At 37.6% G+C, this 19795-nt stretch overlaps 1 protein-coding gene across 1 annotated transcript; it reads right to left on the bottom strand.

The window, feature by feature from the left end:
- Nucleotides 1–523: 523 nt before the first annotated feature.
- On the bottom strand, nucleotides 524–4599 carry gdf10a (growth differentiation factor 10a). The gene is made up of 3 exons (XM_084390835.1): nucleotides 3703–4599; nucleotides 2049–2956; nucleotides 524–1655 (listed from the first exon to the last, which is right to left on the bottom strand). The coding sequence occupies exons 1-3, from the start codon at nucleotides 3926–3928 to the stop codon at nucleotides 1464–1466; spliced, it is 1326 nt and encodes a 441-aa protein (XP_084246961.1). The 5' UTR covers nucleotides 3929–4599; the 3' UTR covers nucleotides 524–1463.
- Between the last annotated feature and the right edge of the window lie 15196 nt (nucleotides 4600–19795).

The following is a 19795-nucleotide window of genomic DNA, read 5'->3' as shown; positions in this document are numbered from 1 at the left end:
CAACTGACATCTTCAAGTGTCGTCTCTTCACACACTGACTGCACAGAGTAGACATTCAACGCACCTTGTTATGCAAAGGAAAGACATCAGACAGTAATTGGGTTCTGTTCTCTGAGAACACACTTCTCGTTTTCATTCATGGGCTAGTGGGATTAAAAGGGTTTACATCGAATTAGTTTCAGCCGGGTGACATCATCTGTTGAAGTAAGAGCTGGAACTTCCTGCACTTTGTGACCTGATGCTCTTGAAGTGGGTTGAAGGTGGGAACTGTGGGTTAGAGATGTCTTTGATGTCCAGGTCAAGAAATAATGTACCAAGCAGGTTTCTGATGTCAAATCTAGTTGACATTCTTATACTTTTATTCATTTTCTTAGTTTAGTAAAGAATAGGAACACATTTAATGCAGAAAAATGCATTTATGCAGCAGAAAATACACAATGGCGGTTTAACATATATTTTATTCTACTTATAAGGCTAGTTGTCATAATTTAAAACACACATTTACAAAAATACATTCTCTAAAATATAATATATTGAATCCAAATGAACAATTGTTTATACACACTGACACATTTGGCCCAAATACTCCTTACATATGGCACCACACCAAGATCGTCAAACATGTCTGAATAAGGAAAGAGGAACATTGTGTAACTTCTCTTAAAATAAAACAAATGCACAGGAAAAACTAGTCAACACTAGCTATCAATGACCTTAGTGATTAGCAACAGCACCATTTGGGAATACCCCCCCCCCCCCCCCCCCCCCAATAAAAATGTGATTGTTAAAATTTTGTTTCTTAGTTTTCTAACAGACCAGACTTTTGAATATATAAAAATAAGTTCAGATCACTTACTATGAGCATGTTACTTACATGAAAACTGTTTGATGTAAATGCTTGATGAAAAAGATTAAATAGTTCACATTTTCACATGTAGGCTACTTCATCATGTATGGTTTTAAATGTCCCAAATATCAAGTTACACTTACATTTTTAATATACACAAAGACGTTAACTTAACCTGCCACTACATCCAACATTCATCTCAATAACAAAATAATTATTTATTCTAATTTACTTTCCAATGTATTTCAACAGCTCTGCCAAAAGAAAGGGTTTATGTTATATTCAGTATGCCTTATTGTATATCCAGTAATCTACAAGTATTATTCCAACAGCCATTTATGTCATGGAGCTGAAAAGCCGACAATTTAAGCAATAAGTTTAAGAGTAAGTGCTCATGTTACTCAATGAAAAAGGTTTACGACAGATCCCTCATGAATAAACAGAGGAAATGAAAATAACATAGATAAGCATTCATAAAATATGAAATGCAGTCCTTAAAAATGTATGCACTTTCTAAGAAGTGCAAACTAAAGACAATATGCCTCTTCAAGGTAAATTCGGTTTGAAAACCACAACAATGCCCATTTGTCTTTTTTTTCCCCTCTGAGCAGCAAGTCTATCTACAAGCGCACGTCTCCACGGACATGTTGGGGTAGATCTTCAATACGATGTTTTTGCTCTCATCCATAAACAGTACACTGAGTGGTTTCATCTTCTCTGGGACACAGCAGGGCTCTGGGATACCTGGAATTATCCCAACGGCCTTGACTATGCTCTGGATGGTTGCATGGTTGGAGGGGCGGACCACCTGAAAAGAGCAGAAAAGAGAGGATAATGAGGTATGGTAGCGTTTAGATATGCAACTTTTGTTTTGCTTTCTTTAATGGAGCAGAGGAAATTATGTCTTACAACACCCTTCTATTATTCAGAACAGAGGAACTTTAAAACTGGCTCATTTCAAAAGAGAATGTGTCCAAAATGTGCTTAAAACCCCCATTAAGCGTACAACTATTTGACTGTAATTGCACATAAAGATGGTGTGCTTTAGTTGCGCTGGAACCGAAACATTTTCTGAAGGGATTCTTTGTTTAAAAATCTCTGGCTAGAGAGGCTGTATTAACCATAGTCATTTTTAAATATTTCAACATGTCTAAATGATTCACATTCGCATACGCTGATTCTCGCCGTGAGGTTCTCTGACCTTTGGAATGGGGAATTCACACGTTCCTGCGCAGTAGAAGGCATCGAAAGACTTGGGAGACAAGATCCATTCGTTCCAGCCGATGTCTGCAAAGTCCACCTTCAGGTACCTCCTGGAACAGCTGCGAGGTTCTTTCCACTGTCTCCTCCGGGCCTTCTTCATGGTTTTCTCATCAAACCGGAGAACCTGAGACTTGTCGAATCCATCAGCGTGCTCCTGGCCTTTCCTCCGATGTTCTTTTTTGAAGGGCTTTGGCTTGAGCGCAAAGTAAGCACTTTCCCACAAATCGTGCTGTTTGAAGCTGTTGTACTCCACCTCCGGGAGCTCGTTGTTCTCAATGGGATCAGAGAAGTCCGATTCCAGTTCCCGCTTCACACGTATGTCGAGTGAGGAGTCTGGAGATTGAGTTGGCTGCTGGTCTGCAATGAAAGGGTCATATCTCTGTAGGCTCACAGCCACACTGTTGGGCTCTGAAATGGCCAAGTCATTAGCATAAACCAGCAAGTATGGAAGACTGGAAGGTGATTGCTGATCATGATACCTTTGATACTGCTCTCCATAGTCAAACTCCACAGTGATCAAAAGGTGATTCTTATCTTGGGCCTCCTTTATAATGACAGACACATCCTTGCTCTGCCAGGTCCCACGTCTGTGAGGAACTACGGTGATGTTTCCGAGCAGCGATCCTGGGTCTGAGCTGAAGGAGGGAGACCGGAAAAGAAGACGGGCAGAGGGGAGCAGTTGGATGTGCGGGATGCGACAAGAGGGGTTCTTGAAGCGCTTGCAGAACCAGGACCTCTGGCGTGGCCGTTTGTCAAAAAAGAAGTGAAACGTAGATGTGAGAATCACCTCGGACCCCTGAAGGGAAGTAAGATTCAGCCAGTATGAGGCCCTCTGCTCCACATTCTCTGCAAAGATACGAGAGAAACTGCTGAGTTACATATTAATTATGAATATGGGCTCAAACAACAGGCTTTTTGTTCTGTGTATGGGGTTGAAGAAAGCACAAGGAAGTGAGGAGACATGTTACTCCTAGAGCAGACATATGGAAATGTTTATTTAGGTTCCCTTAAGAGTTAGAACCTGCAACAATGTCAGTCTTTTAATCGGCACTGATTAAATGCTTTAGCAGACTGCAGAAAAAAGACTGTATTGTTTCGTGAGAGTGTGACAAATGTTATTTTAATGTTCCGGTTTAAACAGCTGTTTTCAAACAACGTTTCATTAACAAGAAGAGTTCACAAAACGTGGCGGATCGTCTGCGGTGGTTCCGCAACACTTCCGATATCGCACGGTACATCTACAAATCATATCCTGTCATTATTTATCACTTGACTGGATTTAGGTAGTACAAACATAGGCTATATACAAATGTGCTAGGGGTGTAACAAGACATTTGCATTGCACGAGACAAACCTCAACAGAACGAAAACTAGCCTACTGACAGAAATGATTGTCATTAGAAAGTCATTAAGTAGCGTAATTCTTGTCATTTTTAAGCGAACATAAAAATCAAGCCATTTAGAAGATATACAATTAAGCGAATCGTAATAATTGCAGATTTTTTTTAAATATAAATAGCTACCATGTTTGCTTTTACACGTAATTGCATCGTACATTTCGTTTTTTTTCTTTTCTTCCATAGGTTACTTACCAGGTTTTGCTTTAAAACTTCTTACTGTATTTCCCTCTTTGAGTCGGTTAGGTTCAATGTTGCACTTCTCATACAGTTTAAACATATGCTGCGAGAGCGCGTCTGTGGCATCGAGCGCGTCCGTCGTGCTGTCGCGCGCGCTTCTCCAAACACCTTCAGATGCGCCAGGTTCGGATCCAACCCAAAGCAGTAACAGGTGCGTCAAAAAGACACATTTAAAAGTCATGTTGCAAAGAAAGAAAAAAGTTTCCAGACGATTGAATTCCGTGTAGATGAAGGGGGAAAAAACGCGCTAGCACATATTAAAACATACTAAAGGATTCCAGTATGACAGAATGACGTTTTCCAATGATGCGGTTTGGATAGAAGCTTTTCTCGTCTTTTAATGCAGTGCAGAGAGGAAGTGGTTTCAGAAGTTCTATCAGTCTCGTGGATAACCTGTGATACATCACTTATTTCTTCTGACCGCCACAATCCACGGGAGCAGGCATAAGCGGAGTGAGGTGCTGACGTATCCGCCCACCAGCCAACGGGAGCTGCTGCTACATTACACCCGATCCTGCGGGAGGCCAACAAGAGGACAATCCAGAAAACATGCACATTCACAGTTTTTTTTTTTTTTTTTTGGAAATGCTTTTTTTCTTTTCACAACATTCCCTCAAATAAGCTTTTTTTATTTATTCAAAATTAGTTTTAAAGTTGATTATTTTATAAAACCAGACTGCTGCTGTCATGCATTTTGTAAAAGCTTGATGAAAAATACCAGGGTTCACATTTTTCATAAAGGCATTTTTATGTATTTATTTTGCGTTGAATGACCCAAATATAAAGTTACTTTGATTTTACACACCAAAAGGGTCATTCCACCAAGCATTCATCATAACAATAAAACATCTTTGTTCTAATTTACTTTCTAAAGTAATTCAATAGTTCAGTGTTGCATTCAACATACCATAAAACCTTTGTGGTACAGTCATCTGCAACCATAAAATATGAGTCCAACAGCCATTTATGTCTTGGTGATGACAACAAAGTTGACATGTTATGAGAATGCAAGCATAAGAGCTCATGTTACTCATCTAGTACCATAAAAAAAATGTACAAAAGATTTGCATGGAAATGAGGGAACGGAAAACTGATTGTTGAATTATGCAGTCCAAAAACCAGATACGATAATTTTTCCTTCTTGATCAAAATAAGCATTCATTTTCTAAGTAAATATAAAACGTGCAAATGCATTCATTTGAAAGTCTACTTAGAAAGGGTTTTGAAAATTTGTGAGTGCCTTTGCTTGATTTCATTATAGTGATTTCATTCAGTACATGAAGCACACTGGGGGAACAGCCCTGTCACCTCTGTGTTTTGTGTGGAGTGTCTGCAGTGCCGTGCCAACAATGCTGGTTCTGTGAAAGCCCGGAGCTCCAGTGGAGAGACCATAACAAGCCCGGCCGTTTGGGTCATTGCGTGCCATTAAACACCTCCTGTGGCCCCTGGGGACCCTACTGGAGACCCCCTTTTTTACTTCACACTTGAATGTGTCTTAAATCTGCATTAAAAATCTGACGTTCCTGCCCACTAGGACACTGTTACTGAGTGAATCACGGAATAAATTGAGTAGGAGGAGATACCTCTGCTCTGCTTTGTTTCCACCCCTCTTTTTATTGTCCGACTGTGGGAAGGCGAAGCCATTAAGCTTCAGAATCCTATACCGCTTTTAAAAATGAATAAAAAACAGAACAAGGGCGGAAGAATTCAAATTAACTCTGGTTCACAGAGACCTTTGATTCTTCAATATGACTGCATCACTTGCTCTCTATAGCACCTGGGAGAAACTATTCTGTCTCAGATCCTGCTGGGTCTGGATACTGAGAATGATTTTTTAATTAACAAGCTAACTACGGAATGATGCTAATAAATCACAAGGTCTTGTGTAAAGGCTTGTCTCTCCAGGACAAATTCCCTTAATATGTTTGTCCCTTATTTCGAAACAGCTAGTAGTCCTGTGGTCTTGTAAAGCACGTATTATTTTTCTCGCCTCCTCCCTTCCCTCCCATTCATGAGCTTTATATGGGGCTAGTTGCAAACGAAACACATCACTCATTGGTTGGAAGGGGTAAAAAAAAAAAAAAAAACGAATTCTGTGAATGAGAGTGATAAAACTTTGATGCAGAAGGTTTTACTGGAAATTCTTATTATTTCATTGCTTAAATCCCAATTAGATTTTAATGCAGGACTTTAAAAGTAATTTACTGGCATGGTTCAATAAGCAGTGGTTAAACGCCTGTACAATAGAGGACGCAAAACATGTCTGTAATGAATTATAATTCTCTTTATTGATTAATCTAACCATTTTTATCAATATCTTTCCTGCTGTTCTTCTATGATCGAATTCATCCATAACTAACTTTACTTTAAAACATCATGTTTGTGTTTCATTATTTATTTTTATTGATGAAATTGTTCCTCTTGTATCCTTCTTTTCTGATATTTGGAAAGAAAGCGCAACTAAAAGGTACGTTCGCGTTGCAACCTTCTATTGTACCATGATATATACCATTTTTATTCGCTTGTCATAAAAATTGATTGTGGGGAACCCCTCATAACTCAATGGATTTGCTATTTAATATGGGTGGCAAAAACAAATAGTGTTGCTAAACTCAATTGCCTGTACTTAAACTGTTTATGTGGTTTGCTTCATAAATGGCAGATGGGTCTTTGATTTCCTGAGGCAAATGAGGGAAGAATAAACCGTCAAAAATAGCATTAATTATAATTTTATTCTAGTGACAAATACTAGATTATCATGAAATTAGCATTTTTAATGGAATGGAAATGTAAATTTTGATAGTTTAATCTTTCACTCCCCTAAAGGATCAAGTAGGCTACTGTTTGTCTATGTTTCTGGTATAGTAATAAATTGATGCTAAATAAAATTGAAATAAAGATTATATACTGTAAAATGAAAGTAGTACAATGAACATTTTCTCAACAATGCTTATTTATTATTATATGACATAAAAGCTCTTCACTTTGCCACTTATAAAATGAATGGAGGGAGTCATTTCTTTTTGTCTATTTTTAGTCCTTCAGTAAAAGGAAATGGCTGCTGATATTAGAAGGATCAGGTCTTTTGGCACCAAGACAAATACATTTGAAGTAGCCATCTGTCAGCATCAGGATTTCTGAAAGGGGCAGAAAGAAAGTAGTTCCCCGCTCTCTGTTGTTTTTATTCCCCCGTTTGTGTTGGCTATGTGTGGCTCACAACTCAAGTGAAATGACAATTATCCCTGCAGTGCCTCGAGTGATCAATCACTTCTCAAAATTCTGGTGCTCTTGGATCTGCACAATATCATTGTGCCAATCTCGCCAAATGGACCTAATGGCAGAGTGCATTCTCTCCTGGCTTCAGTTGCTTTCAGCATACTAACAGAATAACGGAGTTGAAATGTTTTAAAAGCACTGTTTGTTAGACTGAGTCTCTCTCTCTTGAAGGGCAAAGCACTTACAAAGAGACATGGAAAAGATTATTGGCAACTATAACCTTTTTTGGTTAGTAAATCTCTGCATTTATGAGAATGATAATGTAATAATGTGATAAAAGTGCTATTATTGCAATAAACAAATATTGTATAATTTTATGGAATATTTGCATATATATATACACATCTATTTTATAGAATATTTGAATAAATAAAATTATAGGGGGAGATCGGGTATGGTTGTAACATGAGGAGAGTTGTAACACCAACAATTCTACCAATCAGGGATAAGCTGGAGTCCTATGATTATTTCAGTGTTTGTTCACTTCCTGTCAAATGTTAAATCTATCTATCTATCTTTTTGTTAAACCAAACAGAGCACCATTTTGTAAAAAAAAAAAAATGAAAAGAAAAATTGGAATATGATCTCCCCCCCCCCCCAAAAAATAGGAATATGATGAATAGACCAGAACAAACTGATCTGAATCTGTCCATGGTCCTGGTACGCATCCCATGCACATGGCAGATTCCCTCCTGTCTGTCCAGTTCTGGATGGTGGCCCTGCATAAGGCATGAGATCACTTGGCTTTGGGAAGAGATGCAATGCTTCCATTGTTCTGGTCCAGAAGCAATAAAACTCCCTCATGCTGTCCCGTTTGCAAAAGCCCACTGCTGTTGCTTTACAGCTAACATGATTTCACCCCTGACTGCTGTGAATCAGTAGGTCTCCTGGACCATTCTGGCTTTGATCTTTAACTCTCTGTCAATCAAAATTAGTTATCCTTCAATACCGACTCCTCCTCACTCCATACAGTCCTGTCTAAGAACAAGCACAGCTTTGTCTATGCTCTATGTCTTCATGAAAACAGCCACATGCTGAGTTTGAGTTGCTTCACACGAGTGCCACATGTCACCTCTGAGCCCACTGTTCCTTTGCTGCTGTACGAGCTGCATTTCTATCAAATAATTAAGCTGTGATCTGAAGACAAGCAGTTATCTAGCCTTTATATTAGGTGTAAAATAGATATGGGACATGACAATAAAGCCCATCCACATGATTTTTCTAGACCTCCATCACAACTGACAACATAAATCGCGTTGTCAGTTCATTCAATGGCCAGATTCGTAAATCCTGTTGCCAGCTATTTCCAGTATTGCAACTATATTTCCTATGAAAGCAATAATAATATCCGACAACTTTATTTGTTGTTTAGCTCAAATCAAACTCTCCCTCTCTCTCTCTCTCTCTCTCTCTCTCTCTCTCACACACACACACACACACACACACACACACACACTCTTGTACATCTATCTTTATGAGGACATTCATTGACACAACGCAATCTCTAGCCGCTTACCCTAACCTTACCCATCACAACTAAGTGCCTAACCCGAACCCTTACCCTAAACCAACACTCTAAAAACTAATTCAGAGGACCTTTAGTCATTACTTAAATAAATATATTGTTGTGAAATTAAAAATCAAGTTCTGAGATGCTGTTAGACTTTTTACTTGTAATTGTTATTTTATTGAGCTGGGATGACACACAAATTATGCCTATTGATTCAATATAGGCTACTATCATGACTTGTCAGAGTTTAACATTTTCAGTTAATCAAAAATTAATTTAATTTTAAGTTCTGTTAATGTAAAAAACAATTTGATGACGTGTAAACGGTCCACAGTTTCCTTGTGCATGTTTAAGGCCAGAGGAGTGTGGCCACAGCTGAAACTCGCTGAAGCGTAAGTAATTTTATGCTTACACATATTCGCATTCGCTCAGGATTCTGTTGGTGATAGCCTACTGTAACCGAATACCGAAATCTGGAAGTCCTTACTCTGAAATTTGAGTAGTGTTGATAGTATACGTTAGTCTGTGTGCCGAGGTAAAGTTAGCTAGTAGCTGTAGCCTGTCACTGATTGAGTATAGCTAACGTTATACTATTTGTTCAGATACTTTGCTCAAAACAAGTCGGAGTTATAGGGCCCTATGAATTCCGTTTTAGTTTTCCAAATTTCGTTTTTATTGTTTACAATTGTGACAGGCGCCCGCGAGAACGGGCAGAGAGAGAGAGAGAGACCCTCCTCCGGCCGCGCGCGCGCATTCTCACAGTCTTCAAACTGTCTTGCTCTCCCTCCCTCCCTCGCGCATGTTAACGTTAATCAAAATTGATATTACGATCAAAATCAATAGAGAATTGACACGATGGTAATAGGTCGGAAGTCCGAAGTTTCACGTTAAGCATTCAGAGATTTTTTTTCTCCCTGAGTTACCGCTGGGTGTGAATTGTACTAAAATAACGTTGCCTTATCTTCTCTGAAAAGCGTTCCGCACATTCAGCTGACGAACGAAACCTATCCAGTGATGAAATGTTTTCTGTGTTCAAACTTCACAGAGGCAATTTATGAGATCAATGTAGATCGGAGGAGAACAAAAAAGTGTTGGCTGATTTTTATTGACAGATTGTCACACTCTACAGCCAATGATATCGTTAACAGTGTGTGCGCGCCTGTCCAATGACAGTGTAGTCTGTAGTGACCATACATTTCAATTGAATGTTTGATTTGAAGTGATAAGTACACAGGTTGATTTCTAAGAAAATGTATGCTTTACGTTGTATTAGAAAGGACATGGTAATACAGTTCATTTAAATGTTTTGAAAGGGAAATATATTAAAAGATGAATGTTACATGTATGTTTAAAAGAGTAATCAACTTCAAATCAAATCAAAAGGGCTCAACTTAACTCTTGCAGAGATCAACTTAATTATTAAGTTCATGTTACTTAGAAATGTGTTTTATTGTGGCCAAAAAACTGCTTCACCTAACTTAAAACATTATGTTGGATCAACTTAAATACTTGCATTCATGTTGAAAATTATTAAGTTCATGTTACTTAGAAATGCGTTTTATTGTGGCCCAAAAAAAGTAATTCACCATACTCAAAACATCGCTTTGAATTAATGTAATTCTGCCAGTAGTCTTAACATAAAAATTCTAGTGGAAAACGTTAACACATTTTTTTTTGTTGACCCAATGTTTTATTTTTTAGAGTGAACCCTTAACCTAATTATAACCTTATCCCTAAAACCAAGTCTTGACCCTCTAACAGACCTTTAAAGGGGTCTCAGAAAGTGAGGACCGGCCAAAATGTCCTCACTTTACTCTCTTTGTCCTCACTCCAATGGTCTAAAACTCAAACTGGTCCTCACAAAGATAGTTGTAAAAGTACACACACACACACCATCAGGCTGGTTAAGCCAATACACAAATGCATATAAATGACTGACTCTTGCAGACTTTAACTTCCTATAGATGCCATTTTGAGTCTCCTTAGTAAGGAAATTGTCTTTTTTAATTTTGAAGCAAGACTATAGACACTATATTCAGTGTTACGCTTTTTTCCAGCATTCATATGAGTGCCTCGTCTCTGCCTTTTACAATCTCTTTACAACTACCATAAGCATATTTATCAAAGCTTCATACTTCTGAAACACTTTCTCAGTTACTCTTAAATATACCATTTTGAAAAATATTATTGTACATTAATAAAGTTAAACATATTTAGTGAAATATCTATCCTTCAGATTTGTTTGAAAAGAACATACTATAAACATTTATCTTCAGCTCATTGCAGCATATTAAGATATTACTTAATTATTACTGGGTTTTTTTCTGTTTTTTTCTGCATCCAAACAAAACAGTGAATTGGAAGTTTTAGAATTACTTGATTTCTTGGAGTGACTGTTTCCAAAAGTGCCTTGCCAACTGCAAACTGTCAATGTCAACTGTCATCGTTCTGCTATTCTACTCACCTATTCATCTTTCTGTCAACATCAAGTTTTTTTCATCGCTTTTATCATTCTTTCTTAACGGTGAGTGTATGAAGTCTAAGCATTGTATGTGTATGTAAGACACAAGAGAGTGAGTCACAAACAGATCGCTAAAATCTTTCAGACAAAATGACATTCGATACAGCCTTTTAAGAGAAAGCTCATATATTTCACAGTGTTTCTTGTTGGAGAGCAAGTGCAACCAGAGGTTTACTTTACAAGCCAATCAGAGCATAAAAATATGGCATAAATCATAGCTGACATACATATTTTAAAAGCTCCAAGAAAAAAAAAAAAAAACCTTTAATACTGAATTTGAGCCTCCTAAAATGCCATTGTAGACTTAACTTAATGGTTAGTCTTAAACGTTATTACACTGCTTTTTATATTATTCATTCATTGATTTATTTTTGTGGGTTGAGAAGGGGATATCTTCATTGTGCTTGTTGAAAGAAACATCACACGCACACATTTTTTCAATGTCAAGATGATGTATTGGATATTGTGAAGCCATTATTTATACTTAATCCCTTTTCTACGCATGTCTTATTGTTTAACCAGAAGATATAACTCAATTTAGCATAATGAACAAAGTTTCACATGACATCATGCTGCATTCTCCACATGCAATCATGTTCAGAAGCTCCACAGAATTGTCTACATCACGGTTAAATACTGTATATGGCAACATACCAATCCCAAATCCACCGACCATTGAAATACTCAATTTCGAAACAATCCAAAACATTCAGACACAATATACCACAAAAGATATCAGCTTGTACTCGCCGCACGAAGCATCTTAACTTACTAAGCAGCCTGACCTCGAGTGTCTAGACACATTCAGTACGTTTCTTTACCTGTGTGCATTTCTGTGGGGCCTTTTGAAACACTTGCCAATAAAAATATATAGACTAGCAGGGTTACAGAGCCAGGGGAGAGAGGGTAATGCTACCTCAGGGTATTCAGATTCATTGAGTTTGTAAAATATAGTCTGTAGCAGGAAGAGTGAGCCAGAGCAGCAGATAAATCTAATTAATACTATCTTGGGGATAAATGCAAGACTTTGGATCATTTTACCAGCCCTGCTGTTTATTATTTATGCCTGCATAAAAACCAATGCCAATTCCTTTTTATTTTTTATTGTATATATGATTCTGAGTCCCAGGATCAGCTAGACCTTATTTTTAATGCTTTAAACACTATGCGGTTGATGGCTCTAACAGAGAGAGAACATGATGTGGCCGTCCTCGAATGTAGGGGACTTAATGTCATATGAATGATATCACTCAGATCCTTTAATGCTCTGATGGCCTCTATGCAGAAAAAAATAACCAGGTAAATGCAGATTCGTTTATTGCAGATTCGTATTTGCAATAAGGATGCTGGCAGCCATCATTCTGAGGAACTGAGGGCAGAGGTGAGCCAGAGGCCACAATTCACTCATACAGTTGCACACCCATCAAACACTTGACGGTAATCCCAGGAATTTCTACAGAACACCGTTGAGCATGAACTATGGGGTTGGTTAAATTGCAAAAACGTAATGGTGAAAATTGGACTTAAATTACACCTGATATTCCCACATGGGATGGGAATTTAGTGACAGAGATTTTTGGAATGAATAAAAAATGTAATAAATAAGTAAATAAAATAAAAGAATATGCTGATCAGTACAACAAATTCTGTTGAAACAATGCCATTGTGAATTTGGATCTTGAGAGTTTGAAATTTGAATGGAGTGTAAATGTTGGATGAAAACTTCCATTAACGTTTTGCTTGGAACTACCTCCACACTTTTCCACTTGAAAGCTGACAAAAGAGGCAAATATTATTCCAAAATATTCTATTATTGAAACAATACTCCTCAGCAATTCCCGGCATTATGGATTTTCCTTGTCAGTGCAAGTTACAAAAATAAAAAAAATGAAGGTTTATGTGAACTGAAATTACAAAATGATTTGTCCTTTGAAAGAATCTTGAAGAATCTCTAAAACCAAATAATATTGTTGGTGGTAAAAATATTATTCCATGAAAGCCATCCATGACCGACAGCATGAAGCCAAAGAACTGTATTTACAAACCATTAAAGTTACAAATACAAAAAGTTTATTCTTCTCTCTACTTTCTATGTATTTTATAATCCTTGTCAAGCCATTGTTAAATCACAACAGTTAAGGATTTCTTTTGATTGTGATTTCTTCCTGGCAGCCACCCACGGGGTTTAAGACTTTGCCGTGAAGGTGAAGGTCATGGGCCTCTGGGACTTGTTCAGGAAATGACAGCACACCGCTTAGACTTTAATGAATATGACTCCGTCTTTGTAAATACAACACCAAGTCTGTAACTTTGGAAGGTTTTTCTTCCAGGAAAGCAATTTCAGAGCATAGATTTGAGAGAAACTGCTCTGCAGTGATCCATTTTCACATGGCAGAAAGTGGCTCATGAAAAAATGAGGCTCCCTTCGAAACATGAAGAGAATTTGATGAGAAGTCCTTTCCTTTCTCATTGTTGGGAAATGTAAGACTCAGAGACACTGAGAGATGACTTAAATGCTATCCAGAAAAAACAACATAGCCATCACAATGATTCATGGAAATCAATGACAGCGACAGCTACATAAAGTGTCTATTGTGAGATGAAAAGGGAAGGCAAGTGCCTGTGGCTCAGGAAAGTGAATAGACATAAATTGAGCAGGAATACTCCATCAATTGTTTTGCTGAACAGCCTCTTGTGCCAAGTGGATTACTTTAGCACACTTCAGAATGACTCTTTCATTAAGAAATGATTGTGGGAACCATCTTAAAGCAGTCTCTAAGGACTAGTGCACAGACAGAGCAATTCATATTTCACAGCCTCTTTGGACTTCACTGACAGAGGTGAAGCATAATTAAAGTGAAGCATTGCAGTGTTGTAACCTAATTAAAAACCAAATAACAACAAGGAGATCTGCTGAATATTTTTCCACCCCATCAGCCAGGCAATTTGGGCAAATCAGGTCGTTGTGAGAGCAATTGAACTTGGTTTAGTCTGTCCCTATACTTTAACACAAGAGGCCACTTATCTCTCTCTCTCTTTCCTCAAACACACACACACACACAAAGAAATTCCCTTGACCATCTGCATGAACTATGGCACCAGTGCAGTTCATGATGAATTTGTCGAGGAAAAAGAGTGAAAAATCATGCAAAAAAGTATTTATTGAGACTAATTCTGTGGTGGAAGAAAAATATTTGATTAGCTTTGCAGCGAGCAGTCAGTAGTGTTGGTCTAGTCCACGATGATACGGAGAGAAACAGCAGGCCTTTGTCTGCAGACAGAATGGCGCTCTCTATGGGGTCACTGCAGGATTCCAAACATCACAGACGGGGCAAAACTATACACTGGAATTCCTCTCCCTCTATGAATGTTTTATTAGCCATGTGAACAGGTCAGAAAGTCACCCCCCGCCATACAATCATCGGCCGTGGCGCAGGGGCACGTCCGATCCCAGCTTACTGGCTGCTGCCTGGATCAACTTGAATGCGGTTAGCATGATCAAGACAGTATCAGCTTTACAGCTAAAACAACACCAAGCTGGAGTTCTGGAAAAGTAATGGAACGCACATGTTCGAGTAAAAATATCCTAGCAATAAGGCAATGTCGCAAATTGTGAATTGGAAGAGATCTTTTTTGTTTGGACTTTGGCTGTTTGAAAAGTTTCACTCCGGTTGCATTAGATTTTGAAAAACACCAAATGTTGCTGTGAATCTTTATGTTGGTATCCTTATATGAAGTTTATGCATTAACCAGCATTCAATTATGCATAGATCTTCAGTGATATTTCAGTTTACCACTCTTATTCAAAAGGTCTTAACATGGACCACCATGCAAGATTTCCCAGGCCCAGAATTAATGTTGGCTGGATATTTTATTGAGGTGTTACATTGGGAGCATTTCCAGAATACATGTTTAACACCTACCTCAGTAAACACATACACACACATCCACTGTATTCTAATACTACACCACCCATTCAAACATTATCCACAACAGCATACAGCACAGAACACTGAGCGGATCTGAGAATGTCACATGTTACGCAATTTAACATATTTAATAATTTCAGTTTCTGTAGTTACACCAGCAGGTGGTGACAATTTACTGTCTCTAATCGAGGGGGTCTTTGAATCATTCAGAGAATCGTTCAATAACACTTAATTCATTCAGCAAAGAAACTGTTGATTACGAGTGAGTCATTGAATTATTTACTCAACCGATTCAATAAAAAACAATTATTCAATTAGGAACATAACACAGCTACAGTTTGTTGCTTTGAGATGCAAAATATTTGATTCTGTTTGGATTCATTAGGAACTAATTTCAACAGCATAGCACAAATAAATAAAGTAATTGGCAAAAATGCAAGTGCAATACATGGAAATCTAACAAAAAATATGTCATTTGAGCAGTGCCATTTCTTATGCTGTTGTCTTGAGTAACTGGAAATTAGAGATAACCAGTTTAAATGGAAAGCATCACAAATTGACTAAGACAACTGAAGATGCTGTTAATGTGGGAACCTTTAGGTTAATAATTTTCACAGCCCATTCTTGAAAATCAAATCCAGTATAGCACTACAACAACCTACAGTAGTAATGAATGAAATGAAATGACAATTGCTAAAGCTATCTAAACCCCGCCCTAAAATATAAACAATTACATGCTTACCATAGTGATTCGGGTTAAGAAAAAACACAGGTTAAAATATGGATTTATCATACTTGCTCAACATTTACATTTTTTATTTTATTTTTTATATATGAATAGCCTTTGATCTGAATTTAGGTCTGAATATTCAGAACAATAACAGTCTTCTCGTAGACAAGACAAGACAAGACAGGCTACAATGCTTGTAATCCTGTGGGCTTTTTCTCTCAGGCGAACACGGGTTGTAAATAATCAGAGACAGCTACACTAGTCCTCCCTCAGAGGTGACTGAGTGAATATTATGATTGATAATGCCTTACAAATCTAAAGCTAACTAGGTGAAAGGCCAATGTAATTTAGTACTCACACTTAAAGGTGAATGAGGCCATCAAGCTCCATGTACACTGCTTTGACCCGCAAAGCCCTGCCTCCTAAAATCTGTTAAGCTGTCTGCGTTTACAGCATTACTGATGGTGTAAACAATCTCACGTGTCAAATGGGTTTTCTTAAATCAACTGGAACATGAGGAGTGGGAATGTAGTGTGGAACGACACATTGAAACTGATTTTGTCATGTTTCTTATGGGTTGCGCATGTAAATGTTTGATGGGATAAGAAATAGCCTAGTTTTAGTGTAGTTTTTCGTTAAAAAAGATTAATTGTTTGTTTTTTAGAAAAAATATATGTGTTAGACAGAGATATATGTGTAAAAACACACACACGCGCGCGTACACACATTCAATGAATTCAATGAACAAACCTTATTTCATCTTTTGGTGAATAGATTTGTGACTGAGATTAATCAAAATATTTAAAGTGTAATGTTAATGCTAAAATTAAATATATAGGTATAAATGTAGTCAAATAGCAGGCAAAAAGTAAAAAATATATAATACATTAGGCTATATAAACATCATATAATATATTTCTTTATTTCCTGTTTTGAATTCTTTGACGAATGTCTATATAATGTTTCAAAGACAATACTTGTCATGGTTTTCATCTTAATTTAATTTAGCATGACTCTGGCACAAATGGTTAGTGAAAATAAGCTTTACCCTGAGCTGAGTTGGCTTTTTGCTCTGTGTACAGTTGATTGGCTTCATTATAACACCCCCAGCCCTTCTGTCTTCCAGTTCTTCTTAGTCATAATACCTTTTTAGTTCTCTTCATGATCCAACTTTTTTTTTTTTCACAAAACATTGCGGGGTGTCATGTGTGTTGTTGCTGCAGGTCAGTGGGCTGGAGCAGATAGAGTCATTATTTGGTTAGTGCTCACACCAGCTGGCATTCTCCGCCTGTGAATGAAGAGGCCTTTGTGGACAGTCAAGAACCCGCTGGGCATGCTGAAAACACATCCACGACATGAGAAGCAGAGAGAGGGAAGGCCTCTGCAAAAACAGAGACGACCAAGGTCTCTGCCAGTACAATCATGGCAGTCCTCATGTTCTGTCAGAGTCTTACCCAAGAGACGGCCCTTGGGACATCGCAAGGACTCCTTCACACTCGTTGTGGGCTCCTCCACTTGAGAACGAGAGCCAAACGTCTGAAAAGGTATCCTTGCAGCAGGTTTTGAAAGACTTGATGTAAAAAAGGCCTCATTTCCAAGCAAAGCAAAGTGAGAGTGTAAATGTAGAACTAAAAAGAGTTTCATATATTATTGAAAGATAAAAGAGTGCTTGTCAGCGGAGCCTGCGAACCAGAGACTTGTCTGTCAGCACAGAGCTTCTTGGGATGTAAGAACAACACTTAACAGCGCAGCAGTGTCTCTGAGACAAGTGGCAGCACAAGATTGATGAGTCTTGTCATCCTCGCTGGGATTTGTGCATCAAGTTAATAGCGTGGTGCCATTAACTGAGGAATAATTGCTATCAGATGTGGGAATGACAGCAGGCTTTGCGGCAGGTGTGATGTTGCCTGCAGGTCTAATGCTATTTACCTGTGAGATCAAAGCTGGTTCATGATCGCTTACCTCACAAGCAAGGTCTCCTGTAACCCATGACCTCATCCGGCTGTGTCCAGTGATACAGTCATGGGATATCCTCGTGTCTTTGTGATGCTTTGCAAACAATTGGCAGAGATGCTTCAAATGTGTCTAAGATATTTAATCTTTACGTACTAATCCCTAAAAAGAAAATCATCTGTCTAAATGAAGATTTATAGTCCTATTCTCACATTCAGGTTTGGTTTTTCATGTTTGTGGATGGTATTTGTTTTCTTTCAGTGTGATCTTTTTACCAAGTTGGCAAAGTCATTTACACAATACACAATATCGTTCAGAAAGTTGGGGTCAGTAGTATGATTTTTTGGTTGCACTTTATTTTAAGGTGTCCGTGTTACAGTGTAATTATACATTTAAGTAATGAGTAATAATAATTACATGTACTTATAGGGTTATGGTAAGGATTAGGGTGTGGTTTAGGTTAGTTGCATGTAATTAAGCACAATTCAATTATTATAGTAACGACATGTAACGTTTGTAACAAATAAACTAAAGTAGTGTTACTTTTTTACCTTTTTTGCTTTTTTCTTTACTTTTGTTCAGCAAGGATGCATTAAATTGATTAAAATTGTCAGTAAAAGACATTTAAAATGATAACAAAATTTACAATTTCAAATAAATGCGGTTCTTTTGAACTTTCTATTAATCAAAGAATCCTGAAAAAAAGTGTTCAAAAAAATTATAATTCAAGAAGCAAAACAACATTCAAAGTTGATATGAAATGTTTCTTGAGCACCAAATCAGCATATTAGAATGATTTCTAAAGGATCATGTGACACTGAAGACTTGAGTAATGATGCTGAAAATTTAGCTTTGCCGACACATTAATAAAATTACATTATAAACTATATTAAAATAGAAAAGAGTTATAAAGAATAATCATATTTCACAATATTTTACTGTATTTTTGATCAAGTAAATGCAGCCTTGGTGAGCATACAAGACTTCTTTCAAAAAGATTTAAAGGGGTGGTTGATTATGATTTCACTTTTCTAACTTTAGTTAGTGTGTAATGTTGCTGTTTGAGCATAAACAACATCTGCAAAGTTATGAAGCTCAAAGTTCAAAGCAGAGGGAGATATTTTCTTTTAAAGAAATCACTTTTTAAGGACTACAACAAACGGCTGGTAGAGACTACACGACATTCCTCCCAGGTTAGTGACATCACTAACCCTAAAATTTACATAAACCCCGCCCCCGGAACACGATTTATAGATTATCATGACAGAATATGCTAATCAATGAAGATAACTACACATAAGCAACATAAATTCATCAACTAACCATTCAGAAATGTCCTGTTGCTTCTACATGTTGTCACTTTTTCTCTCCAGTCTCTCCATTATTGTCTGACTCCGGTTTGAACATAAACATTGACATTTTCAGTGCATGTCTGTGTGAGGTAAAAGGACAGGAGCTGTTGTAGCTCCGCCCCCTGTGCTGAGAGCAGCAGCTCATTTGCATTTAAAGGGACAGACACAAAAACTATGCGTTTTTGCTCACCCTCAAAAAGTGACAACTTTACCATGCTATATAAAAATATCTGTGGGGTATTTTGTGCTAAGCCTTCACATACACACTCTGGAGACATCAGAGACTTATTTTACATCTTGTGAAAAGGGAATTATACCACCCCTTTAAAAAGCCTTACCAACCCCACAGTTTTGAAACGTGTGTATGTGTGCTCAGTTTCGTACACAATTGCACATTTTCTGAACTTTTGAATCCTGATTTTCACGGCACTCACATGTTACTGAATAAACACTGAAGATCACATACTTTCACAGTTTAAATCCAGTTTGTTCCTGTTTAATTTCCCGGAGGAGCTCTTTGTTAGTCTATACCAGATAAACAACATTTCAAGGTATTTTTAAATTGCTGGAAAAACCATTTAACGCCACAGGGAGTCTGGTACTGTAAAGACATTAAAAATAAATACATAAACCTGAAATTGGAGATAAAGTCATCAAGCACAGTGAAAAAAATAAAAAAAGTGCCAAAGAAATCCACGAGTGGGATTTAAGGTTTATTCAGTCACTGCTCTGCTCTGGTGTTGCGTTTTAACCACTAAAAGCACAGCTCCTAAAAAA

The sequence above is a fragment of the Rutilus rutilus genome (genome assembly GCF_951802725.1).
Source record: "Rutilus rutilus genome assembly, chromosome: 20".
Taxonomy (NCBI): Eukaryota; Metazoa; Chordata; class Actinopteri; order Cypriniformes; family Leuciscidae; genus Rutilus; species Rutilus rutilus.
This window is presented reverse-complemented; position numbering and strand designations above follow the sequence as displayed.